The following is an 18,188-nucleotide window of genomic DNA, read 5'->3' as shown; positions in this document are numbered from 1 at the left end:
ACTCACCCTGGGCTTTGCTGAGCAGCCAATGTAGTTGCTTTTCCTGCTCAGGGGACCTCCTCTCAGAGCTGGGGTGTCCCTGTCACCCTCCCACCAGAGGGCGCTGGAGGAAGAGCTCACCAGGCATCCCCACGTGTTCTGGGCGGACGAGGGACAAGGCCCTGGGCAGCGCCCGTGGTCGGCGTCCTCTGCGGCTGAAACACCGCCGCCCTGACCGGCCTCTGGTCAGCCGGCGCTGCGCTGTGGGGTGAGCCTCGGGGCGCTCGGCGCCAGCTGCCTCGTGCTTTCACTTCTCCTGAGTGAAGACCTCGGTGCGGAATGGCTGAGGGGCGGCTTCAGGGTTATCAGGAACGGCCAGCTCTTTCTCTTAAATGTGTTCTTACTGGTTTCAGAGAGGAAGGGGAGAGAGAGATGGAAACACCAGTGAGGAGAGAGAATCATCCATCAGCTGCCTCCTGCATACCCCCCATTGGGGTCGAGCCTGCGGCCCGGGCCTGAGCCTGACTAGGAATTGAACCCGGGCTTCCTGGCTCTCGGTGGACCCTCTGGGCTGAGCTGCCGGCCTGCAGGCTTTTCTAAGTGGAATGCGAGTGGGTTTGGGCGGCCCCACAGCCTCTGTAGATCGGCCCGTTGTCTGTCTTTTTAATTTTTATTTATTTTTTTAATCTTCACCCCAGGATGTTTTCATTGATTTTCAGAGAGAGAGGAAGGGAGAAAGATAAACATCAATGTGAGAGGGTTGCCTTCCATATGCACCACAATTGGGATCAAACCCACAACCTAGATATGTGCCCTGACTGGGAATTGAACCCTCAACCTCCCAGTGTATGGAACAATGCTCTAGCCACCTGAGCACCAGCCAGAGCTCCTTTTTGTTGTTAATTCTCACCAAGGACATTTCCCCATTGATTTTTAGAGAGAGTGGAAGAGAGGGGAAGAGACAGAGAGAGAGAAACACTGACTGGCTGCCTCCCACAGGGGAACCTGCAACTGAGGTACATACCCTTGACCGGAATCGAACCCGTGACTCTTGTGTCCACGGGCCGACACTCTAAACCACATGTGTCAAACACAAGGCCCGCAGGCCAAATCCAGCCCACCAGGCCTTGCAATGTGGCCCCCACCGCGCTGTCATCACTGCACTCCGCTGTCAGTTTATGACATTGTCAGTTTATGACTGTTCAGTAAACCATTCGGCCCGCGATTTAGGCTGGATTTTAGATTTTGGCCCCTTCTCTGATTGAGTTCGACACCCCTACTCTAAACACTGCACCAAACTGGCCAGGGCCCTCCCCTCCCCTCTCCTTCCTTTTCCTTTCACTGTATTCTTAATTTTAACCACTCTAGTGAGTGAGTTTGATGGGTTTTGGCAGATGTCACGCCTCTGTTGTGAGGAGAGAGACCATTTCCACCACCAAGAATGCCCCCTCCTGCCCTTTCCGCCAGCCCTCCCACCACCTGTGTCCTCCCAGCAGCCCCTCCGGACGCCTCCCAGTGGCCAGCTTGAGCAGTGCAAGCACAGAGCTCACTTGGAGACAATGGTACGGTAGATGGCGACCTGTTGTAAGCAGTGATGGGATGCAGCCTGTGCTCCTTCGCGTGGTCCCCAGGACGTCATCGTGCAGACCACAGCCAGCCATGGCCGGGACGCTGAGGCGGCTCTGGCTCGGACCCAGCCCTGGCGCAGGCCCCATCCACGCCTGTGACGCTCGGCGTCCACGAGTCACCCTGTGCTGCCGGGTGCCCTTCTGCCCTGGCTGACAGCCGACCCCTTCACTCAGCTGCGGGCCGTGCGGTCATTTTGGAGATTTTGGCTGTGACACCCAAAGCTGCTGTGGGCCCAGGCCAGGCTGTGGCCGTTCACCTCCTCGGTGTCCGCTCCGGCGGCGGGCGGCCCAGGAGGTCCTGCTGCGGGCAGCGTGTTTGTGGGCGTGGCTGGCTGCCAGCACCTCCTGTGGGGACCTTGTCTGCTTGTCACTGCTGAGCTGACAGTTCCTGAGCTTTCTCTCCCAGTCTTCGGCTCATTTTTTAGTTCACACTGTCTTTTGAGGAGCACACATTTAAAATTTCGACAAAGTACAATTTGTGAACTTCTTTTATTGTGGTTCACGCTCTCTGGGTGTCCTAGCTAAGAAGTCCTTGCCTGAGATCACAAAGGTGCCCTCCAGGAGGTTTCGCTGGAGTCTGTAGATTTAGGGGAGCAGGCGGTCTGTGAGCGAGGTGCAGCCCGAGCCTGCTGGCCCGGGCGCAGCGGGAGCGGGCCCGGCGGGGCCTTCTCGGCCGGGCGTGTCCTGGGCGGCGGCAGAGGGGTGGGCTGACAGGAAGCGCGTGGCCCTGGCGGCTCCCCGCCTGGAGAGGCTTGAAGTGACCTGCAGTTCTGTCTCCTCCCAGATGCAGACCTGACCGTCGCCGAGGCCAGCAGCTCCGACAGCCGCGGGGACAGGGTGGACCTCTGTGCCCACGTGGACGAGGGCTTCCTGGGGGCAGAAGCCAGCTACCTGGGCCGGCCCCTCACCCCCGAGAAGGACGAGGTGCTGCAGCAGGCCACCGCCGTGGCCAACCTGCGGGCGGCGCTCATGAGTAAGAACAGCCTGCTGTCCCTCAAGGCCGACGTGCTCGGGGACGACAGCGCCCTCCTGCTGGAGTACCTGCCCAAGGGCACCCACTCCCTGTCTCGTAAGTGCAGGCCCGCCGCTCTGTGATTCCGAGTGGAGGGGAGCAGAGGGCGGCTGGCCACGGGGTGGGGGTGGGGTGTTGTGCGTGGGGCTGGCGACCAGCCCTGGGTCCAGGTGCCCTCAGACCCCCCTCCCGAGGTCGCCAGGAGGTCACACCTGTGGGGCTGTCAGGGCAATAGGGAGGGCAGTGCGTGCTTGTTCGGACAGTTCCTACCATGTTTCTCCGAAAATAAGACATCCTCCAAAAATAAGACCTAGCGCATGGAAAGATAAGACATCCCCTGAAAATAAGACCTAGCGCAACTTTGGGAGAAAAAATTAATATAAGACACTGTCCTATTTTCGGGGAAACAGTACTTGAAATCGAGGATCTAAACCTAAAACCTGCTCGAGCTCAGAAGTGGACGGAGCAGTGAGCGGCCGGGGCACAGCCCTGTGCGGCCAGGAGGGGCAGGACAGCTGCGGCTCCCGCCCGCCCGCCCGCCCGCCCGCTCCCCGGGAGATGGGAGGCCGGGGGCTCGGTGTGTTTGCTCGGGTGACGCTTGCCACACGGGTTGTGGAAAAGCACTGGGGTGCTGTGCTAAGTGCCCCTGGGTTCCAGGTGGTCGGAGCGACGGCCCTGAGGCCTCCGGCAGCACCAGGCCCGGCTGTGCGCCCGCCTGCCCGTGCGTCACGGGCGTTCTGGACACTGTGGCCGCTCCGTGGGCGGGCTCTGAGGCGCTCCGGAAACCGCGTGTCTGGCCGCTCTCCTGCGGGGAGGGACCCCCAGGCAGGAGGTGCTGGTGTGGGAGAGACGGGGTGCCCCGAGCCAGAGGGCACTGAGCGCCGCGGAGGGATGCTGCCAGCGTGGGCCGGGCCCTGGGACGCGTCCTTTGTTTTCAAAAGCAGTATTTATAACCTGGTTTTCATGAGCACTAAAATACTCAGGTGTTTGTGTCAGAGTGATGAAGGCTGCTGTGGCCAATAAAGACTAACACTGGACAGTGACGTTTAGTCCGTTCATTTCCGCTCCGGCCGGAGCCGGGCTGCAGTCGGCCTGGGTGTCACTCGGACGGGCGGCTGGCGCTGGGCTGTACACCACGACGGCCTCGTTCTCTGCACCTGGAGTGGGGTGTCCGACGCGGCGTCTGCGCCTGGAGTGGCGTCTGCGCCTGGAGCAGCGTCTGCCGGGGTGCTCCGTGGGCAGGTGTCAGCTCCTGGAGCCATGGATGGGGGTCTGTTCCCAGTCTAGAGCATGTGTCTGGGTTGCAGGTTCCAACCCCCACCCCTGACTGGGGCACACGCGGGAAGTGACCAATCCATGTGTCTCTCACATCGAGGTTTCTACTGTCTCCCTCCCTTCACTCTCTCTAAAAAGCAATGGAAAAATATCCTCAGGTAAGGATTAACAATAAGTAGGTAGATAAATAAGTAATAAATAAATAAAACAAAACAGCTCTGTGAAACGCCAAACACCAAGCCGGGCATGTGCGAGTCACTGCAGGTGCCAGCCCTTCAGCGTGCACTCGGGCAGAGCAGCCGATGGTGCTGGGACGGGACCCGGAGGTGTTGCCCGTGGCCTTTGGGCGCCTGGCATTGACACTCGGCAGGTCCAGCAGCTGGACACCAGCCGGGGTGGCAGGCAGGGTGTGTGGGTGTGAGGAGGGCAGGCTGGGCCGGGGGCTGGGACAGCAGCCTGTGCTGCCCTCCTGTGGCTAACCTGCCCTGGCCTCCAGGAAGGAGCTTGGGGTGACTTGCTGCTTCTCCGTCTGGCAGCTTTCGCCCAGAGCGCATTTGCCACATCTGTGCTTTGAGGGGGCCCCAGGGCCCACCAGCCCCCAAGCCCCAACTTCCCACCTCCCGGTGGGCAGGTCGCCATGTGCCGGGCCTGACTGGGCTCCGGGACCCGGGGCTGCGGCCGCCCTGGTGGCATCTCCCGGCCACCCAGTTTCTGCACCCGCCCCTCCCCCCGCAGAGGCCTCCACCCCCCTCGCGGCAGTCCCACGCCGAGGGGTCACAGGACCGGGGACCCCAGACTTTTCTCTTCAGGTCTTCCTCTTGCACACGCGCTCCTGTCCGCCCGCGCCCGGCCTGAGCGCACACGTGAGTCCCGCCACACCGGGCCTGCAGCTCGGGGAGCCTGGCCTCCGTGTCTGGGATAATTCCAGCTGAAGCCGGGCCCGGCTCCATGTCCCATTTCTGTGTGCTTTGCCCTCCTTGCTTTTGATATTCTAAATCTAAATCCACCCTTTCCTCACGAGAACCTGCCATTTGCTTCTGTAAATGGAGTGAGAAGTTGACAGAGCTCGTGGGCTGGGCTGTGGGCGGTGACCTGGACTGTGGATTCGACATCTGGCTGTCACCGCTCAGTGGTCAGAGCAGCCAGTCATCCCAGTGAAACTGCCTGTTCCGCCCGGCTGGCATGGCTCAGTGGTTGAGCTTCGACCTATGAATTAGGAGGTCAGGGTTCAATTCCGGGTCAGGGCACAGGCCCTGGTTGTGGGCTCGATCCCCAGTGTGGGGCGTGCGGGAGGCAGCTGATGGATGGTTCTCTCTCATCAGTGATGTTTCTCTCCCTTTCTCCCTCTCCCTTCCTCTGTGAAATCAATAAAAACATATTTCAAAAAACAAACAGCCAGCCCTGGCCAGTTTGGCTCAGTGGATGGAGCATCGGCCTGCAGACTGAAGGGAACCAGGTTTGATTCTGGTCAAGGGCACGTACCTCAGTTGTGGGCTCGATTCCCAGCCCTGGTCAGGGCGCATGTGTGAGGCAACAGATTAATATGTCTCTCTCACATCGATGTTTCTCTCTCTGTCTCTCCCCCTCCCTTACTCTCTCTCTAAAAAATTTAATGGAAAATTACCCTCAGGTGAAGATTAACCGAAAACAACAACAATAACAAAACAACAACCAAAAAATAAATAATTAAAAGCTGCTTGCTTCTGGCTGCGGGGATTTCGTTTCCCCAAGCACTCGGTGCGGCCCAGGCCTGTCTCCGCCGCGCTGTCCTGGCCCCGGGCCGGCGGCTCCATCGAGGGAACGCCGCGACTCGGGCGTCGGGCTGAGACACGTGCTGAGCCGGGCCTCTCCCAGGGACCCTCACCGGCCTGCAGACCTCGACCCGGGGAGCCCAGGATGGCGCACGCTTGGGAGGGACCCGAGGACAGGTTTGCAGAAAGAAACAGCCTCCTCTGGGCCGCACAGCAGAGGCCTCGCCTGCTCCGCGGACAGCGCTGTCTCCCCGCTTCCCGCCGGGGCGTGGTGCTGGCTGTGGTCTGGTCAGGGCACAGTTATCGATCGCAGAGACCTGAGGGAACCATGAGCGCCGCAGCTGGAGCCCAGTCCTTGCTGGCTGGTTCCGGAACCTTCCAGAGGCCCGAGTCCGCAGGCAGCCCCTCCCCAGCCCGCCGCGCTCACCACTTCTCCCCGAGAAGGCTCTGCAGTTCTCACTCTGCCCCGGTGACCTTGCCTCACGTTTATGCCAGCTCAGCAGCTGAGTCCCTGTTAGGCGTTTCTGTCCACTGAGTGGAAACCATGAAGAGCACTGCTCGTGGCTCAGAGCCCGGCCCTGTGGGGCGGGCAGGGGCCTGACCTGGGTGCTGCTTTCTCGGGCCTAAAAGTGCCGTTCGCACCGGGTCCCTGGCCAGTCTCCTGGGAACACTTTTCAGATAAGCCAAGTTGGGGGCAGGGTCCTGGTGCCTTCTGGGGCCCCACCTGAACGCCTCCCTGGGGAGGGGGACCTGCCGAGCCGGGGGGGGGGGGGGGGCTCTGCAGTGGCCCTGGGGACGGGGGAGCTGCGGCTGCCCAGGTTCAGGTTGTGGTTTGGGGCCCGTTTCCTGTGTTTTACGGGCTGGGGCTCCAGGTTCTGACAGACCCGGAATTTTAGTTTCTTGTGGAAGGGTGCTGGCTGTGAGCCCAGTTTGAGAAAAAGCCAGCTCGACCCCGTGACGCTCGCTCTCCGAACTTTTGGGGAAATCAGCCAGCGGACAAGTCAGGTGTGGAGCCCCTGGCACCCTAGTGCCGGAGGGAAGCTGAGAAAAGCACCGCCCGGCGAGCCCCAGGCCGCAGGTGCCTGTGGCGCTCCCCACGGAAGGTCCCGGGGCGTCCGGACTCGCTCAGCCCCTCCAGCCGCTCCTCCCAGGCTGAGCCCGGCTTCCTGTTCCCAGGACCTGACACCGGCCCAAGTCCCCAGGACTGGTGACCGAGCAGCCCCTCCAAGATGGCCAACCCCAGCCCCGAGGAGACGGCCTCCGCTGGCGTGGCAAACAGCGAGGGCTGCCTGTCAGCTGTCTCTGCGTCTTGGCATTTCCAAGTCCCTGCGCCCCGCGCCCCAGTCCAGTAAACAATGATTGCTGCGCACCTCTGCAAGAAAGCCTCCCTCACTTTCCAACCTAATGGCAACAGTCCAGCTTCTCCCCATAGGAGTGTGGGTCCCCAGAGTCTCACCAGAAACTGGAGTTCAGGTTGAAAAAAGCAGCGCACCCAGCCGCCAGCCGCCAGCCCAATTGCCGCCTCCGAGCCTCAGCTTCTCTGTGCTTGTGCATGTCCTACCCCGTCTCAATGCTCCCTCTCTTTCCTTCTCGTTGTAGAACTTCTACTCGGCCAGCTTCCCCGTGGTTCTGGGTGATAGACGTTTTGTCTTTTAGTTGTAGTTCTGGTGTGGTTGGGAGAGGCAGCACGTACAGGTGTATACCTTCTGCTGCCCTCTTGGTTTCCCATAGCATAGGTTTTAAATCTTTCCTGTTTCTTATGTAAAGGAAGGTCTGCTGCCCTGGTGGTGGCTCAGTGGTTGGGTGTCGACCCAGGAACCAAGAGGTCCGAGGTTTGATTCCTGGTCAGGGAACATGCCGTGTGGGGGCGATGCCCTGTGGGGGTGTGCAGGAGGCAGCCAACCATGATTCTCATCATTGATGTTTCTGTCTCTCTTGTCCTCTTTCTCAAAACCAATAAAAACATTTTTTTAAAGGTCTGTTCCTGAGGAAAAGTAAGTCTTGAAGAGGAGCTGAACCATGATTTTTTATTTTGGAATTAACAGCGTTATTCCTCCGCAGTCCTTTCCAACCGATGGTTGGGCGGCGAGTTGGTGTTCTGTTGCCATGAAGTTTCCTTCTGAGTGCCCGTCACTGAGAGCCAATTGCAGCCTCACTGAGTGCCGGGCCCTCCGGTGGTGACGGGCTGGGTGGCGAGGAAGGGTGACTGGCACGCGCTCCAACAGGCTCCTCAGTGGCCTTGGATCCCCACAACAGGGACCGGTGCCTCTCGTGGACCCGGCCGAGCTGGAGCCTCCTCTGGATTGGTTGCAGCCAGCGCCTGGCCGGGCTCGCAGGCCACCTCCTGTGCGGGATGCGGGTCCGTCCTGCAGGCTGGCAGCCGTGAGGCTCCCACGGGCCTGGCTGGAGGCAGCCCAGGACCCGTGAGGAAGTGCCGGCTGGGAAACTGGGTGTCTCCCTGCAGACAGAGGCTTGGGCAGGTACCTGGGGGTGCTGCCGGGCCCGGGACTCGCTGCCTGTGCTGCACAGCTGGCTCCTCAAACCCCTCAGGCGGCGGGGAGGCCTCCACACCGTCTGCCTGGCAGAGGGCAGCGCACTGGCCTCCCGGTGACAGGACCCGGGGATGCTGCAGAGAAATGCCACTCTCCACAGGAGAGGAGCCAAGCGCTCTACCCCGGTACTTTCTAGAAAGATCTGAGGGCAAAGCCTGGCGCCCGGCCCTCGATGCGTGCCCATGGCATTGCTCTCCAGGTGTGAAGGGCACACTCTGGGGAGAGTCACCCAACAGCTTTCTGGACAGAGCGCCCTGGGCGTGCCCTTGTCCCCTCCTTTGGACGCTGGTTCTCACGCCTGCTTCCTGCAGGCAGCGGGGCGGCCTGGTGGGCTCCAGGACCCAGCGTGGAGAGAGAAGCAGGGCCCGCGCCAGGTTCTAGAGCACGATCCAGCTGGAGAGGGCGAGCTTCCAGGAGAAGCGTGGCCCCCTCCGCCTGGGAGGTGTCCTCCCCTCCCCTCCCTGCTTGCGTGGCCCGCCTGCAGGCCTCTGCCCCCCCATGCTGCTGCGTCTTCACCTTCGTCAGCGTCCTGACGACGGCTTTTCAGTGAGGCTGACTATGTTGTTGCTAAGGCAACTGACTGGAGCGGTGTCTCCAGTAGCTAAAAGGCGGGTCAGTCAGTCCTTGCACGTCTCTTCGGAAAGGCCTGGCTTCTGTAAGTGCTCATCTGCCTAGGAATGCCACTTCTCGATCCTTCTGTTCTTGCTTGTCACGATGGGTCTCCAGCCATTCGTCCCCGTGGCGGGAGCAGCCTATGGGAAGCCGCTCTGCCCCCATCGTCCCTCCGTTGACTGCGTGGCGTGGACCTGTGGCTGCTTTTTCCTGCTCACTTGGGAAACTTCCTCCTGGTCAGATGGCGTGTGGATGGGGCGGTGAGGGGACCTGAATTGTGGAGGGTCTGACCGTGCTATTGGGCTAAAGGGCTTTGGTTCAGTTTTTAAAACAATTAAAAAATGTCGAGAGGTTTTACTGTACAGAGAAGAAATAGGTCTGTGCTGGATGACAAAATGGCGAGGGGTCTAAGAAACATTTTTAGTGTCCGTAGCTGTTTGATTTCATTCTATTGTAATATGTAACTTCATTTTCCTCAAAACTGTGCAGTCATCCAACATGTGGATTTTTCAGTGGTTCATTTAGGTACTTCATCTGTTATTGAATTTCTCATTGAAATACTGATACTCTACTTGATTTCAAGAGGTTTTTATTTTTTAATCACCTACAGATATTTTTCCTTTGATTTTTATTTATTTTTTATTTAAAAAAATATATATTTTATTGATTTTTTACAGAGAGGAAGAGAGAGGGATAGAGAGTTAGAAACATTGATGAGAATCATCAATCAGCTGCCTCTTGCACGCCCCCTACTGGGGATGTGCCCGCAACCAAGGTACATGCCCTTGACCGGAATCGAACCTGGGACCTTTCAGAACACAGGCCAACACTCTATCCACTGAGCCAAACCGGTTTCGGCTCCTTTGATTTTTAGAAGGGAGGGAGAGAGAGAAACACTGATGTGAGAGACTTTAGTTGGTTGCCTCCTGCGTGCGCCCCCACTGGGCTGGGCTAGAACTGCCCCTCGGAGCACAGGCTGGGCTCTGACCACTGGGACACCAGCCAGGGCAAGAGTGGTTTTTATCAAAATGTAACACTGCTCTTTATAGAGAATTTCAGTAATGAGGAGTAATCCTTTACTTAGGCCAACTCGCTGCCACAGAGACTTGCTTCATGTGTTTGCTTCATGTGCACATTCATTTGGGCTCCTCAGCATACTTTTCATTGCCACACAATGTGGATCGGTGGTCTCGCCCACATCGTGTGTGTGTGTTGGGTGGGGGGGAATGAAGACTCCTCCACACACTTGGGTATGTTAACTTACTAATTTCAACTGCATTTAAAATAAATAATTCCGTTTTGAGCACTGTCAGTTTGGCAGCTTCATAAACTAAGGTGCCAAAGAAAACACATTAATTTATTTTAAAGAAAACTATTAAATCCTCCAGCTTCAACTGTGACCAGCTTCCACTGGGCTTCCCTCCCCATGCACAGCTGGGAGCCGTCAGCACAGGTGACTTGAGGGTGTGGCTGTGAAGGACAAGCTTCTAATAATTCTCACTGCAGAGTTTTCTCAAGCAAATTCTCAAAAGTTAAAGCAGGAAATGGTGAGCTGAAAGAAGCCGTGTTTTGCACAAGAAAATGGTAATGTACACTGTCACAGAACTATGTGACTAACCCCACCAGGAAAAGCAGACACCGTTATCAGACTGGGCCTGGAAGCTACCCTCAGCCACACAATCAAGGAAATGGTGAAAAGCAGATTAAAAGGTGGAGGACTTCCAGAGGATTGGGATCTATACAAAAGAAGGAAGTGAAATTCAAAAACTGAAAATACAATACCTGACATTGAGGATTCTCAGATGGTTCAGCAGCAGTCTGGAGACAACACGAGGTAGGGTTAGTGATCTGGAAGACTGAGTAGTGGGAAATATCCATACCCAAAATCAGGAGAAGAGAAAGAATGAGAAAAACACAAAGAGAAGCATGAGCACAGCGAGAAATTTTAATATCTGTGTGATTGGAGTTCCAGAGAAAACATGGAACTGAAGCAGAATCAGTAGCTGAGACAGTAGCTGAGAATTTTCTGAAACTGATAAAAGACATCAATACACAGTTTTAAGAAGCATTGTATAATGAAGACCAAATAAAAGAATAGCAACAGAAAAACAATATCTGGGTACATTGTAATCAAACTATTGAAAACAAAAGATAAAAAGAAAAATCGTAAAAGCAGTCAGAGAATAAAGACGTTTCTTTCAAGAGAACAGACTGATAGCCCACTATTTAAAAGAAACTACAGAAGCTCGAGACAATGAGGAGCATCATTAAAGGGCTGCAAAAAAAGTTGCCAACTTAGAATTCTATATTCAGCAAAAATATCCTTCAGAAATCAAGGCTGAAGACATTCTGGTACAAACAAACAAAAGTGAGAGAATACTTGGCCAGCTGACAAGAAGCACCAACAGCCTGTGGCCAAAGGAATGCTCCCTGGACAGAAGCACAGACTGAAGGGAGCACTGGGACACCGAGTGGCCCTGTGACCAGTAGGAATGGTCCTGACGTTTAGAGCAATGGTTAGTGTCACACAAGTAGTCGTGTCATACCTGACAGTCATAGCTCGGAGGTGAGGCAGGAGGTGGCCAGGCAGGGCCCTGCTTCCTAGGAGGTTGTCCCTGGCACGCACTGGCTGCCGTGGGTGCGGGAGACAGAGCAGAGTCCTGGGTGGGTACGTGGTTGGGGCCCCTGGCAGACGGTCTCCTGTCGCGTCCCGAATCTGCAGGGTCTGGTTGCTGGGTTATGTGGACCCCTCGGAGAGCTCCCGGAGGAAATAGATGCTTCTTTAAGAAACAAACGAGAACGCTGCACTCAGGTTTCCCCCCGGTTTACACAGACACGTTTCAGAAATGGGCTGCCACGCAAGGACCACTGTGCTGGGGTCCCTGCTCTGCACCGTCAGCTGGCAGCCTGTCCACAGCGCGGCCATGACCAGGGTCTAAGCAGCAGGAAGGAGCTGGGAGCCGTGGGCGCACTTCCCGGAGGTGGTGGATCGGGCCCTGTCTCTGGGACGTGGTGGGTGGCTCAGGGGAGGGGAAGGGGCTCATGGAAGCCGCCTGGTCCGTTGTCCAGGGAAGGACCAGGGCTGTGGGTCACCTCAGTTCCTGCCCCGCCTTGCTCTCCCGGCTGTGACTCTGGTGCTTGTCCTCATGCCTGCCTCCCAGTGCCTCTCGGGGCCGTTGTGACCGCAGCCAGGCCTGCCACACGTGGATGTTTGCAAGGGGTCTGAAGGTGCAGCAGGAGGCCACCTGCCCTGACTGCTGGCCCTCCTGGGTGGGCTCCCGGCAGCCCCTCTGGCTGTGCCCAGTGCTCTTGACCCTTGGCCTGTCCTCTGGTTGTGGGTGCCAGCTCAGGCCTGGGCAGCAGCTCCAGACGCCTGGGACACGTGTCCACACCGCTCCTTCTCCGGAGAAGAGGCGGCCGCAGGCCTTGGGCTGCTGGGGGTCATCCCGGAGGAACCAAGGAGGCCTCGGATTCTGGGGTACTGGGAAGGCTCCCTGTGGGCTCAAGAGGGGTGACTGTCGTGTCCGGGCTGCCCCAGTGCCCAGGGGGGCCGAGAGACCCCAGGAAGGTGGGGAGAGATGCCTGAGGGCAGGCTGCGTGCGGGGGTGCGGCCGACCCGGGGGCCTGGGCCGCGGCGTGGCTGGTGCAGTGCGGGGAGCGCGGGACAAGCCTCGTCCAGGCAGCGGCCGCTCACTTCCCCTGCGTGTGGGCACTCGGCCTTGCGCTCGCTGTGCCCACTGGGTGCCTCGCAGCCGCACCGGCAGCACGGCCGGGTGCCCGCAGGGAGAGGGGCTGGGCCGCAGGCCCGCCGGCACGCCCTGTGGATGCTGCTTCTGCCGGGGCTGCGTGTGCAGTGTGTTTGACGCTGACGTGTCAGAGCGGCCGCGGCTGCCTTTGGCTCTGCCCGGTGGGGCGGGGCTGGGGCGGCTGCAGGGCCGCTGGTGATGCGCTCTGTGCTGTCTTCCAGTCAATGAGTTCACGGTCATCAGGAAGAAGTTCAAGTGCCCGTACTGCAGCTTCTCGGCCATGCACCAGTGCATCCTCAAGCGCCACATGCGCTCCCACACGGGCGAGCGGCCCTACCCCTGCGAGATCTGCGGGAAGAAGTTCACCCGGCGCGAGCACATGAAGCGGCACACGCTGGTGAGTGGGGTGGGGCGGCCAGGGTCAGGGGTCAGGGGTCACTTTGGGCTCTGCCCTCGGGCCTGGGTATAGAGGCAGGGCCACATCACACCCTCAGTTTCCTCTCCGCTTCTGGAACCCCTGCCCGTGGCCCCTGGGTCCCACTTCATTGCCCCCCACCCCCCGGTCCCTGTGCGAGCCCAGGCTCCCCGCCCTGTGCTGCCCCCTGTCTCTGTGTGAGCCGGCTCCCAAGCGTCAGGCATCAGGTGTTGGGGGTTTGTGTGGCCGGACATGAAAAGGTCCTTGAAATGGAGGCAGATCCCCAGAAAGGCAGGTGGGGGCCTTTGGGTGGTGAGATAAACCAGGAAGGCCTGTGGCTCAGGCTGAGGAGCTGGACCAGGAGATGCATGCAGCATCCGAGCCCCTGGGATGTGAACTGCAGGGGGCACAGGGCCGCAGGGGCACAGGGCTCAGGGGGCACAGGGCTCAGGGGGCACAGGGCCGCAGGGGCACAGGGCCGCGGAGGCACAGGGCTCAGGGGGCACAGGGCTCAGGGGGCACAGGGCTCAGGGGGCACAGGGCTCAGGGGGCTCAGGGCTCAGGGGGCACAGGGCTCAGGGGGCACAGGGCTCAGGGAGCACAGGGCTCAGGGGACACAGGGCTCAGGGGGCACAGGGCTCAGGCGGCACAGGGCTCAGGGCTCAGGGGGCACAGGGCTCAGGGGGCACAGGGCTCAGGGGGCACAGGGCTCGGGGCACAGGGCTCAGGGGGCACAGGGCTCGGGGCACAGGGCTCAGGGGGCACAGGGCCGCGGGGGCACAGGGCTCAGGGGGCACAGGGCTCAGGGGGCACAGGGCTCAGGGGGCACAGGGCTCAGGGGACACAGGGCTCAGGGGGCACAGGGCTCAGGGGGCACAGGGCTCAGGGGGCACAGGGCTCAGGGGACACAGGGCTGCAGGGGGCACAGGGCTCAGGGGGCACAGGGCTCAGTGGGCACAGGGCTCAGGGGGCACAGGGCTCAGGGGGCACAGGGCTCAGGGGACACAGGGCTCAGGGGACACAGGGCTCAGGGGGCACAGGGCTCTGCGGGGGATCGGCTGGGCGTAGACCAGTGTGACGGGAAGTAGTGGGGCAGCCCTGGGGTCCAGTGGAGGTGGGAAGAGGGCATCAGGGTGATGTCGCTGGTTCGGGTGTCTTGAGTCCTCAGTGGGTACACAGGCTGGCCGGCTCTCTGCAGGGGGGATTGGCATCGGGAGCAGAGCCACCGGGAGGCGTGGCGGGAAAGCCACCGGCACCTGGGGCCATGTCACATGGTTGAGGGTGGCCCAGGTGTAACCTGACACGGTGGCAGTCTGGGGGTGAGGCAGGACCATCAGGCCTGGCTCCTGACAGAGGGACCCTGGAGCGAGCAGCGCCCACCACCTGGCCTGCAGCTGGACGCTGGGCTCTGGCTGATGAGAGATGCCGTGTCCCGCAGCCGCCCTGGCCCCGGCCAGAGGGTCCCGGAGTGGACGGCCCGGGCGCCCGGGCTTCTGCTCCCAGGTGGGTCCAGCTGCTCCGGGAGTGGCCAGTTGGCAGCCCCGGAGCCAAGGCCCACTCTGCCCTGGCTTTGGACCCTGCCCTGCTCTGCCCGTCCAGAGGGCCCCACGGGGCTCCTGCCAGCCGCTGCTTTCCAGGGAGAGCATCTGCGTCCACAGAGAAGGTGTCTGTTGTTTGTCACAGGTGCTGGGAGGCTGTGACATGGGTTGCTATATATTTTTTTCAGTAATCCACTAAGTTAATTTCTACATAACCTGTTGAAATGGAAGTGCAGTTGTGGGCTGCATTGCAATGAACAGGTGATAATATAGGAATTTCTTCATAGTTATATGAGAAGCTGGAAAAACCACCTACAACGAAACCCTGGATGTGTGGAAATCAAAATTATCTTAATTGAATAAAAGCTCATAATTTGGTAAAAAGGTTAGAATGAGCCAGTGACCTGAGAACATACAGCACATGGGTCAGAGGAGGGAGCGAACGCATGCATGCATGCCCACCACCCGCAGGAGCCGCAGAGGGAGCCCGGTCTGACTGGGAGCCGCAGAGGGAGCCGCAGAGGGAGCCCGGTCTGACCGGGAGCCGCAGAGGGAGCCGCAGAGGCAGCCTGGTCTGACCGGGAGCCGCAGAGGGAGCCGCAGAGGCGGGCTGAGCCGCGGCCGGTCCCCCGGGCACACGCGGGAACTTCACCTTCTGTCCGGCTGCAGCTGCACCGTGTGGTCGCGCTAGTTTCCGGCGAACAGCACGGGGCAGTCCAGCTTACACTTTACAGGTGCAGTACCCACCTGGCACCTTACTAGTACGTCTTTCCTTTGGCAAAACCACATTCTCGGTTCGGTACACTGATCCCGTGGATTCAGGGGGTTCGTGGGGGGCTTCAGGGAGGGTCGGAAACCCTGAAAATGTCCTCGAAATTCGAGGGCTGTCCTCCTTGCGGAGGGACCCGCACTTCCCCTTCAGCTTCCCAGGTTTGCTGTCTTGTTGGGGAGGAAGCCTGGATCTAAAGTGTGTCAGACAGACAGACAGACACCCAGGTGGGGCACAGGGAGGTCCCCACCTGTCTGGCTGGGGTGGGAGCTGCGGGCAGCACCCGGCTCCAGGGCCTGGCTGGCTTCCCCGAGGGGCCCCAGCCCCGATCCCGACCTCACGCAGCTCAAGTGTGAGCACACACGTTAGCGTGGCAGGCTCAGGGTTCGGGGGTTTGTGGATGGGCGTGGCAGGACGGGGGCCACTGGGGAGGGCAGCCGAGGGCACCGGGACAGTGGCCACCCCGTGTGGTGCTGGCGAGCAGAGGGGAAGCACACAGCCCTGCCAGCCCTTCGCCACAGGCCGGCCGGCCCCGGCGCCGCTCACTGCCCGCCCGTTCCCGCAGGTGCACAGCAAGGACAAGAAGTACGTGTGCAAGCTGTGCAGCCGCGTGTTCGTGTCGGCTGCCAGCGTGGGCATCAAGCACGGCTCGCGGCGGCACGGCGTGTGCGCCGACTGTGCGGGCCGCGGCGGGCCCGGGCCGCTGGGCGGCGCCGGGGCCACGGGCTCCCCGGAGCCGTTCTCCGGCGACGGGCCCTACCTGGAGGACCCCGACGACCCCCGTGGGGACGGCGAGGAGGAGCTGGGCGAGGACGAGGAGGACGGCCTGGCCCCCGAGGACGCGCTGCTGGGGGAGGACAAGGACCAGGACTCGCCCCGGGGGCCTCGCAGCCCCGCGGGGCCGGCGGGCAAGGACTTCGCCTGGATCTCCTAGGCCCTGGGCGGGCACCAGGGTGCTGGCTGTGCCACCCTCCGTCTGTGTGTGCATGCTTAGGGTCTCCCTGGCCCGGGAGGCATCGGAGCCGCTGCGCCTCCTCCCGGCCCCTTGGTTCTCTCCTGCCCCGGACCTCCCCGAGGGCCAGCCCCGTGGTCTCGGGAGCAGGTGTGGCCTCTGCCACGGGGGCTCCGGGATCAAACACGAAGTTGGTGGGGCACAGGGAGGTCCCCACCTGTCATCTTTGGGGTCAGAGCCCCCCAAGGGGCCCGGCCTGGGGCACTGATGGCGTAATGGCCAGGCCAGGTCAGCAGTGCTTGGGTGTCGGAGTGGCCCCGAGGTCACAGGTCCGAGAGACGAGGCGCTCTGACTCCCCCAGGGCCCCAGCACCGCAGTGCTCGCTGCCTGCGGCCCTCGCTCTGGAGGCGCCGTGGCCCGGGCGCCTCAGAGCCCCTGCACAGCCCGGCCCTGGCTCTGGGCCTCGGTGCTCGCACGGAGCAGCGGCAGCAGCCCCGCTGGCTGGGCTCCCAGGTGCTAACAGCTGGGGGCGGGGGCTGGGCCCAGGGTCCCACGCTGTTCCATGTGCACTTCTTTGGGGCGCCCCCGCGCCTGTCCCCTGGCTCTCCATGCCTGCTGCCCCCCGGAACCAGCCCTGCTGCTGCTAACACTGGAGGCGGCGTCCTGCTGCCACGCACTGCCACGCCCGGGACGGCTGGCCACGCCGATGGGCCCACGGCACGCCTGCTGGCTTCCCTCCTCGCACCCGGCCGCGGCGTCTCCGTGGCGTGTGGCCAGGCCCTCGTGCTGCCTTTCGGCGCTCACAGCCTGCTCTCCTCTCTTCCGGGCGAAAAGCACCCGGCCTGGCACTGTTACTCAGACCTCCCGCCTCTCCGCCTCGCAGGCACAGCACGCACCCCTGCAAGGGCTCAGGTGCCACACAGAGCCGTGCTTTTCCTCTGCCCAGACTCTGAGCCCGAGGCTTTTACCAAGTTCCTTACTGCGTCACATCTATCCCCGGTGGACCCCGTGCGCCCTGTGGGTTCGTGGCCCCGAGGCTCCCCGCCCCGGCCCAGGCGGGCGTGGGGGACATGGTGCTGTCCTTGAAGTCCTGCCCCCGGGAGAAGCCGCGCTTTTGCTTTTACTTATTTATTTTTTAAGTGAAATCAGCCGCCGTTCCATCCGCGGCAGAGGATGCTTGGAAGGGGCTGCTGCCCAGCTGCCTGCGCCCGCTTCCCTCGGCTGCAGACCCTGAGCCCGACACTGTGTCCTTAAGAGGAACGGCCAAGGTTGTCCACTCTCCTGCGGGTGGCCAGGCCGTGGGAGGGCTTTTGGGCATGTTTCCTGCCTGTCAGCAGTGAGGCCCAGCCGAGCCCCCACTGGGCTCTCAGAACTTGTACTTCCCCCCACTTTCTAGCCCTTTTTCTAAACAGACCTCCTTTCTTATAGAACACGTCTGAAAACAGACCTTTGCAGCCGACAGGTGTCTCTGGTTCTGTGCCGGTCCACCTCAGACCACCTGCCCACGCCAGGGCCACCTCCACACTCAGGACACCTGCTGTCTGCGCTGCGCACTGCCCCTGCTGACCCGGGGCTCATGCCCTTCCCAACACCACCCTGCTGGGGAGCCAGCGCCCGTGTGCAGGCCACGGGATGGAGACACATACCGCCTCTCAGGAGGGCAAGTGTCACGAAGGGTCATTTCATGTGACTGATCTTTTTTTTAAATCAATGTCTAAGCTAATAAATATTTTTTTTATGAAGAGGAAAAACTGTAGATTACATTTCACATTTTGTACTTTTTCATTTGTATTTTGGTGTTGGTGACGCCGAAGTGGGACACACAGCCTGCTGGGTGGTCTGTGGGGGTGACGGGGAACCCACCGACGTTTGTATTAAGCTCTGGATCCTGACCAGGGTGCTCATTTGGACCTTGGGTTTTGGGAAAGTCACAACACTGCCAGGACTCAATAGGGACCT

The 18,188-nt window shown here is 60.4% G+C and overlaps 1 protein-coding gene across 5 annotated transcripts in view; it reads left to right on the top strand.

Annotated features, from left to right (window-relative positions):
* Positions 1 to 17,971, top strand: part of ZBTB46 (zinc finger and BTB domain containing 46) — a 38,143-nt gene extending 20,172 nt beyond the window's left edge. For all 5 annotated transcript variants that reach the window (XM_084888450.1, XM_084888446.1, XM_084888448.1 and 2 more), the window contains 3 exons: positions 2,392 to 2,676; positions 12,777 to 12,952; positions 15,843 to 17,971. In XM_084888450.1, the coding sequence (XP_084744576.1) occupies positions 2,392 to 2,676; positions 12,777 to 12,952; positions 15,843 to 16,211 (830 nt within the window). In that variant the 3' untranslated portion in view covers positions 16,212 to 17,971. The remainder of the gene's footprint in view (positions 1 to 2,391; positions 2,677 to 12,776; positions 12,953 to 15,842) is intronic.
* The last annotated feature ends 217 nt before the right edge of the window (positions 17,972 to 18,188 follow it).

The sequence above is a fragment of the Pipistrellus hanaki genome (genome assembly GCF_964339955.1).
Source record: "Pipistrellus hanaki genome assembly, chromosome: 6".
In the NCBI taxonomy this organism is placed as follows: domain Eukaryota; kingdom Metazoa; phylum Chordata; class Mammalia; order Chiroptera; family Vespertilionidae; genus Pipistrellus; species Pipistrellus hanaki.
The sequence above is the reverse complement of the archived record's forward strand: the minus strand, read 5'-3'. Positions and strand labels throughout refer to the sequence as shown.